The sequence below is a fragment of the Podarcis bocagei genome, assembly GCF_964188305.1.
Source record: "Podarcis bocagei genome assembly, chromosome: 6".
Classification (NCBI taxonomy): Eukaryota; Metazoa; Chordata; class Lepidosauria; order Squamata; family Lacertidae; genus Podarcis; species Podarcis bocagei.
The window spans coordinates 79,643,811-79,652,355 of record NC_138130.1 but is presented as its reverse complement, the minus strand read 5'-3'; the positions used below and the strand labels follow the sequence as shown (position 1 = coordinate 79,652,355).

General features: G+C 47.0%; 1 protein-coding gene across 2 annotated transcripts in view; it reads left to right on the top strand.

The window, feature by feature from the left end:
- Positions 1 to 6,002: 6,002 nt before the first annotated feature.
- The window catches only part of NBEA (neurobeachin), a 366,730-nt gene continuing 364,187 nt past the window's right edge, over positions 6,003 to 8,545 (top strand). For both annotated transcript variants that reach the window (XM_081197851.1, XM_081197850.1), the window contains exon 1: positions 6,003 to 6,501. In XM_081197851.1, the coding sequence (XP_081053977.1) occupies positions 6,136 to 6,501 (366 nt within the window). In that variant the 5' untranslated portion in view covers positions 6,003 to 6,135. The remainder of the gene's footprint in view (positions 6,502 to 8,545) is intronic.

Genomic DNA, 8,545 nt, shown 5'->3' with positions numbered 1-8,545 from the left:
AACCAGATGACTTTGGGAATCCTGCAAGCAGCACACAAGGACAATAGCACTCTTCCCATTTGGGAGTCCTAGCAAGTGGTATTCAGAGGCTTATGGCCTCTGTGGAAGCAGAACATAACCATCATAACCATTGATAGTCCTATAGTCTATGGATTTGTCCGAACCACTTTTAAAGTTGGGGGAACCTCACTATATCTCACGACAGTGAATTCCACATCTTAATTATGCAGTGTGTAAAGAGAGTTAGATGTGACCCTAGTCTATCCTGAATCTTGCAACATTCAGCTTCATTGGAAGGGATGTAACACTTATCTGTTTCGAGAGGTTTTTGATTGCTGCTGTTCCTTTAGTTTTCTGCTCTTTTTGATTAATTGTTTGGTGTTTTATAGGTTATTTAACTTATATGCAGAATTCATCATGCAAAAGGCTGGATTTGATAAATCCCAAACTGGAATTAAGATTGCCGAAAGAAATATCAACAGCCTCAGATATGCAGATGACACAAACTTGATGGCAGAAAGTGAGGAGTAATTAAATAACCTTTTAATGAAGATGAATGAGGAGAGTGCAAAATATGGTCTGAAGCTCAACATTTAAAAAAAAACTAAGATCATGGCCACTGGTCCCACCACCTCCTGGCAAATAAAAGGGGACGAAATGGAGGCAGTGAGAGATTTTACTTTGGGTTCCATGATCACTGCAGATGGTGACAGCAGTCATGAAATTAAAAGACGCCTGCTTCTTGGGAGAAAAGCAGTGACAAACCTAGACAGCATCTTAAAAAGCAGAGACATCACCTTGCCGACAAAGGTCCGCATAGTTAAAGCTATGTTTTCCCCAGTAGTGATGTATGGAAGTGAGAGATGGACCATAAAGAAGGCTGATTGCCGAAGAAATGATGCTTTTGAATTATGGTGCTGGAGGAGACTCTTGAGAGTCCCATGGACTGCAAGAAGATCAAACCTATCCATTCTTAAGGAAATCAGCCCTGAGTGCTCACTGGAAGGACAGATCCTGAAGCTGAGGCTCCAATACTTTGGCCACCTCATGAGAAGAGAAGACTCCCTGGAAAAGGCCCTGATGCTGGGAAAGATTGAGGGCACAAGGAGAATGGGACGACAGAGCATGAGATGGTTGGACAGTGTTCTCGAAGCTACCAACATGAGTCTGACCAAACTGCGGGAAGCAATGGAAGATAGGAGTGCCTGGTGTGCTCTGATCCATGGGGTCACAAAGAGTTGGACAACGACTAAACGATGAAACAACAACAAGAACAACAGGTTAAACACACCACTTTGAATTGTGCCAGGAAACATACAGGAAGCCAGTTTCAATATCCAAGAAATTCATTTAATAATCTGGCTGCTGTCTCCTGAAGCAGTTGAACTTTTCTAATCACTTTTTATAGGCATTCCCACATATAATGCATCTAACCTTGATTTGTCCAGTACATAGAAAACTCTGACAAGATTGTATTTATTTAGGAGGGGTGTACAAGGTATAAGGTGCTCCAAGCTTCACATGCCCATGGGCATCCGCAAGCAAGGTTAAATCTAAAAGCATTTCCAAGCTACAAACCCTTAAGGAGAAGTGAAGCCCTATTCAGAACAGGTAGAATACCAAGTCCATGGTCAGCTGCACTGCTTACCATTAGCATCTTTGGAGTTTACTAGCCCATACACTCCAGATAGGTGTAAAATAGCATGGGAGGTAAGAGAAATAGCACAAGGCAGAGAAGATGTACCCTTAGAACCACATTCTGCAGTAGCCCTACCAGATAGGGCTGGAATTATCAGAGTACAGTGCCCTCCACTGCCATCCTAGGCAATGATTAATCCAAAAAATCATAGTTTTCTGTAAATATTGACACATATTGGATCTAAATTGTTTAAACGTAAACTGGAGCTAGTTCTGCATAAATAGCAAGGTATTTGATTTGATTTTAAAAGACACAAGAGATTATATTCTTAAGCATAAAACAAAGAAGATATGTTACACTATGGAATGTGCTCCCACAAGAGGTAATAAACTCAGGTGGCTTTAAAAGTCAGTGACCACCCAAGTTGGATGGGTGTTAAAAGAGGATTAGATTAAATTCATGGAGGATAAGGCTGTCAATGGGTACTGCCCATTATGGCTAAGTTCTATCTCCACTGTTGGAGGACACCTCTGAATACCAGTTGCTGGAAACTGCAGTTGGGGAGTGCATAGCTGTCAAGTGTCCCTTATTTGAAGGGACAGTCCCTTATTCCAGCGCCATGTCCCGCTGCTGTCCCTTATTGATGGATGTCCCTTAAATTTCAAAGGAAGCAGCTCCTCTCCCTCCCTCCCTGCCGGCCAGGGAGGAGGGAGGCTCCAACTGTGTTGCTTGGCTGTGTTGCTCACCCAATAAGAAGTCTAAGAACGACTGGGGGGTGGAGCTTGCATGCCTTGTGTGTGGCTAGTTAATACAAGCTGAGGGGTTTTTTGAATGCTGGATGCCATTTTGTTGCACGTGCTGCTGCAAACTTTGCAGTGCAAAGCCAGGCCAGGGAGCCATCTTAAGTTGAGGCTGCATAGGCCTTGTGGTGCATGTGATTCAGATTCTATTCAGTTGAACCTCTGGCTTCAAAGTTGGTTGGACATTGTTCTCGAAGCTACCAGCATGAGTTTGTCCAGACTGCAGGAGGACAGGAAGACTGGAGTGCCTGGAGCATGTGAGGCTGCAGGTCCCTTATTTTGGCTGCTGGTCCCTTATTTTCAATGCTGCTGGTCCCTTATTTTCAAATCTGTAAGTTGACAGCTATGGGAGTGTGCTGTTGCGCTTGGGTTTGGCTTCCAGGCTTCCCCTGAGCATCTGGTTGGCCAACGTGAGAAAGGGAGTCTAGACTAAGGTTACCAGATTTTTTCCAATGAATCTGGGGACATCATTTCAACTTCAGTAGGAATAATATGATTTTGTCAGGGGACTGATTTGTAAATCCGGGGACTGTCCCTGGGAAACGGGGAAATGTGGTAACCTTATTCTAGACCAGATGGGCCTTTAGCCTAATTCAGCAGTCCCTTCTGGTGTTCTTTTACTGGTTTAATTCTATCTGTTATTTATTCCTTAGTAATAGTAAGATTAGCAAAGCAAACCTACCCAAACATTACTAGCTTACACTTTTCCATTGCTTTGTTTGCTACATCTCAGAAGGGTAGTACAGAGCTGGAAAATAATCAGAATTCTGGAACATCTTCACTATGAAGTATGATGACAACATTTTGTGCCCATAGATACATCAAAGAGAAACTTTCCCCAACCCTTTTTATGCAGGCAAGGATTTTCAATATTGGAAAAGGATGACCTCTCAGTCTCTGTCCTACAGGTAAGTTGCAGCCATATGAATCCAAATGACTGCATGTTTACAATACATAGGCTGTCAATTTGGAAATGAGTTCTGTACTGGAAGCACATTTAGTAGGAAGCAAGTTCCAATAAACTCAGTGTTAACCAATTTAGCATAGTTTTCTGAGTTAACAGGTATAGAATAGTGTACATGCCAGATAGCATGACTTATCGTGGAGAAAAGAGATTGAAAAAATGTGAACAAGTCATTATTCAGGTTTGTTGTATGTGTCTGGAAATCTGCCTTTACCCTGCCTCTTTGGACTTATTTGCAGGCTTGGCAGAATCAATGTCAATGAAGCTCTGGGCAGCTCATTTGCAGGCTGAGCAGCAGAATGTTCATTCTTGAAGCAAGAACTAATAGGAACTTATACAGAAAATGGAGGTGTGGCTATTCTTGACACATTATGAATTTTACATGCTGCTGTGTCGAAGGAGCCCCTAAGATGGTAAGTAAAAGCTGCTGATGATCTGGCCACTAGCCTAGAATGTCTGGGCACATTTCTGATTTTTTTATTTACAACCTTCTCATTTCATTCACAGTCCTGCTTCTCCTTTGCTGATATGCCTCAAAAGTAGGTAATTCCAAAGTATGTAATTATCCAAGAGCTTTCCTAAAGCCCTTTAGGTTAAATGAATTGACTACATTTATATGGCTATAGTGGAGGGGGCGGGGGTACATTACCACCAAGGCTAATTTATTTCAACGCTATTCAGTGTTGTTCAGATGCCTTTTGTCAACCACTAGCCATTCTTTATTCATTTATTTCATGTTTGATATTTTATATTGTTTTTTATGTGTTGGAAGCCACCCAGAATAACTGAGGCAACCCAACCAGATGAGCAGGGTATAATTATATTAATAATTAATCTGTAAAGCTAAAGGCCCCCCCCCAACATTAACCTTTCATTGAAGGTAAGGTGACCCAATCGTGTAGTAGTTGCATCTTTTTTCTTTACCTCTACAGGATTTGTTGCAGACATAAAAATAATACCCTTTATGATTTGCGTATGAGTTTGTATGCAATAAATGTGCACCTAAAAAAACCATCCCTCAGTGCGCACCCTATTGAAATGTGCTGCACATGCCTATGCTGTCCCTGCACAATGTAACACCTGGAAATAGATGCAAATTGTGTTTTGATAGTGGATTTGGGGTGGACTTTAGACTATAACCCACAAATATCTGTGTTTTTATGACCCAGAAATGAAGGTGTGGGTAACATTTGGCCCTCTGGATGTTACTGAACCGTAACTCTCATCAGCCTCAGCATGACCAACGGCCAGGGCTGATGGGAGTTGTAGTTCAGCAACATCCAGAGTACCCAATGTTTCCCACACCTGCAGCACGAGCAAGCACTAGTTTGTTTTGTGTTTTGTGTTTTTTAATGCTGGAGCCAGCAGAGACGGATGACACTACCATACAACCATACAGTATTGAGAATCCATCAGGATCCATGCCTCAGTTGCATATGGCAGTGCCACAATGGATGCGTGACTTTTACGCGGCTGTCTACAAGAGCAAATTGATTTGTGGGGAATCCTATGCTTAAAAAATGTAGAATAATGGCTCGGACCTTGGCGGCACCATGGATTGGGAGGACCCTGGTTTTGGAGGGAAGCTGTGCCAGCCAAAACCCACGACGATGTTTTACAGTACAGTGCTCACAGACAGGGATGCGAGCCGTCATTCGATGGTAGGTTTGGGAAGCCTCTACGTAAAACCAAACGCATCCTTCTCCACAAACGCTTTTTTTCGCGGCTGCAGCAGAAGCCCGCGCTTTTTGGCAGGCGGCTGGATTCCCAGAGGCAGCAGGCGCCGGCGCGCGCGGTGTGCGGAGAGGCGCGAACGACACCTGCCATCCACCCGGCCCGCGGTCCTTGCCAGGGACCCGCCGCGGACTCCTGTGGGCATCCTTGTGCCCGCCGGTCTCGTCGCCTTTTGCTGTGTCCATTCATTGCGGGGAGAAGAAGACTAGGACGGGGTGTCCGTGGCGGGCGGAGGAACAAAAAACAAAACAAAACAAAACCCCGCGCGCTGTGTAACCAAATCCCCTCACAGTCGCAACGACAGCCCCGGTCTTGCCGCTGCCGCCGCCCACTCCTTCTCCTCCCAAGACCCAGAAGGTGGACGGCCGCGACTGAGAGAAGCCTGGGCCAAGCTCCGCGCCTCCTCTCCCGGCGTCTCCCGGGCGAGAGTGAGCGAAGGAGGAGCGGGGCGAGCGAGCAGGGGCTGCTGCTGCTGCTGAGGGAGCTCGGCCACTCCCCCCACGGGCTCCGCAGCGCAGGCGCCCTGGCGGCTACCGCAGGCAGGGGGCGGCAACATGGCGGAGTGAGCGGCGGCGGCGGCGGCGTTTTCTGGCTCCACAACAACAGCGGGGGCTGCGGGGCGAGCTTCCCGCTCTCCTCCGCGCTGTCCCCCCCCCTCCAGCCCACCGCCGCCGCCCCGAAGCCTCTCCCGGCGGCCCACAGCGCGCAAGCCCCCGGTCTCGGCCGCTTTTGTGGCGCCGTGAGGGGAGAAGCGGCGGAGGAGCGGCTTCGGCTAACGGGGCAGCGGCGCCCATAATAATCCCTCATTATAGAGGCGGGCGCGGGAGCGGCTCCTGGGACGGCCCTTCGGCGGCGGCGGCGGCTCCGGTCCGCTCCCTGCGGCCCCGCCGGGCGCTGCTGCTGCTGCGGTTGCTGCGGTTGTGCCGCTGCGGTGGATGCGCAGCTTCTCGGCCAGGGCGGCGACGGCGGCAGGTAGTGTTGGCAGCGGCCGGGGCTAGATGGCGAGCGAGAAGCCGGGGTCGGGGCCGGAGCCGCAGCCGGCGGGGCTCATCCCTGTCGGGGCCAGCAGCAGCGGCGGAGGAGTTGGAGGCGCCGCGGCAGCAGCAGTAGCAGCAGCAGCACCGCCACCAGCACCGACGACGACGACGACGGGAGGAGGAGGTGGTGGTGGAGGTGGCTCGGCGGCGGCGGCCGTGATGGGGGAGCTGCGGGCGTCGGGCTCCGGGTCCGTGGTGCTTCCCGCCGGCATGATCAACCCGTCCGTGCCCATCCGCAACATCCGCATGAAATTCGCCGTCTTGATCGGACTCATCCAAGTCGGCGAGGTCAGCAACCGGGACATCGTGGAGACCGTGCTGAACCTGGTAAGGGGTGCGGGGGTCCCTGCCGCAGCTCCTGTGTAGGAAGAGCTCTGAGGACGGGGCTGCCTCTCTTCTCTCGCCCCCCCCAAAAGAGAGAAAGCGGATCCCTCAGGCACCCCCTCCCCCCACAACATGCAGGATCCTAACTACTCTGGTGTCCTCTAAGTGCTCCTTCGTGCTCTGTCCCACTCCCTCCCCCTCCTTTTTTTTGGTCCAGGTGCCTGTTCTCTTCCTGATCTGCCTTCCTTCTCCATCCTCTTCCCCAACATGGAAACTGAAGGGAGGGGCTTTCTTCATGAGCTACTTTGTCATTTAATCTGGGAGGTCTCCCTTTATCTTTTGCTGGTCCCTTTAGCCATATGCTTCTACTCAGCCCTCCTTAACAAGCTCCTGCCCACTTTCCTACTCATGGCATCCCTGGTGCCCCCTCCTGACAGGTTTCTCATATCCACCTAGTGACACTTCCCAAGGCCTGAGGCAGATAAATCCCACACCTCCGGAAGTAATACCTTTTCTTTACTGTTAATTAGTGATGACTTCTCTTCCAACACAGATCTTTTTTTTTTGAGGGGGGGGGCGTAGCAACAGAGACTTCCTTCCTCCTGCCAGTTTTTGTACCAGGCTTCCTTCAGATTACATTTCCACCTTGTGCTTATGACCTGTACTCACTCTCTGTCCAACTCCTGGCCCTTTTTAGTTTACTTTCTTGTTTTGCTGTTGAGTAGGAGAGTGTATGGAATACTGCTCTGTCACATAGGCCCATACAGTTCTAACCCGTGCTTCTTCAAATGCTTGATCTGAAAAAGTGGATTTAATTGTATTAATTATTCTCAACTTTAGGTCTCTTAGATAGTCTTGTGACTTCAGTCTGTTGCCAAGCAGAGGGATTTGATAGTACATCTATTTTTAATTGTGTAAGATTAAAGAATAGCCCCAGATGGCGTCTTTCCTCTGTTGCTGAAATGTGTGAATGATTTAACCCTATTACTTTGCAGCCCATTGGGTTTGACATGTTGAAGAGAGGTTTTGTCTCTTACAATCTGTTGATTGGGTGAGCCTCTACTACTTTGTTACACCAGGTAGCTTCATTGTCACCTTTATTGTTTGAAATAGCTTTCTTGCCTGCTGTCTGTCTAAATGGTGCTGATCTTCACACACAAACACACACACCACCCCTGTGCTGCTCCCAATACATGGAAAAAAACATTTCATGTTAGTTAAATTAGCTCATAGACACTTTGTAGTGCAGGCATTAATTGCAGAGTTGTATGGCAAGGTTTTAGCTCTACCTATGTTAGAGGTTTAGAAATCTACACAAGAGAGAGCGAGGAAACTGGGTAAAGAAATGAATCACTTTAATTATGAGAGATTTGACGCCTCTCCTGAATGCAAGATTTGCTGCAGCAAACCTCATGGAACAGTTGAATGGAAACATCCTGTTCTGGATATAAAATGAGGAGGAGAGCTGCTACATGGCAGATACCTTAAAATGCTTTTGTAACAAAGTTTTAACCATCCTATTCTAACCTGTAGGCAAAAGCAGGACCTGTGATATAGTTACATTGGTCACTTTGAAGTAATATGCCATTTTTTTTGTTTGTGTAATAAATATTTACCACTGGCCCAGCCTAACAGAATGGTAGAACTGCTGCAAATGTTTAGAGATTGGCTGTTACAACATTTGAGCAATAAATGCACAAGAGTTAAAGCTCTGTTCAAGACATGAGGGGGCTAAGTAAATAATGATAAACATGAATGGTTCCTCAGAATTCATATCCATTTCTCAGCTTTCAAAGCTATCCTTTTTAATAAAGCACCTGTTTTTTAAATTGCTGTAACTTGGTATTTTTAAAGTAATTGTTAATTTATTTCAACGTAGCAATGGAATAAGGTAATACAGAAAAATAGTTCATTGAGCAGTTTCAAGGAGATCTTGCTCTGAAGGTGCTTAATCCTTTTCTTTTGTTGTTTTCATCCTTTGTTTTGGCAATTAAACCTCTGAGAACCTGTTGATGTGTCAAGAAATGCTTTATACGTTTATAACCCA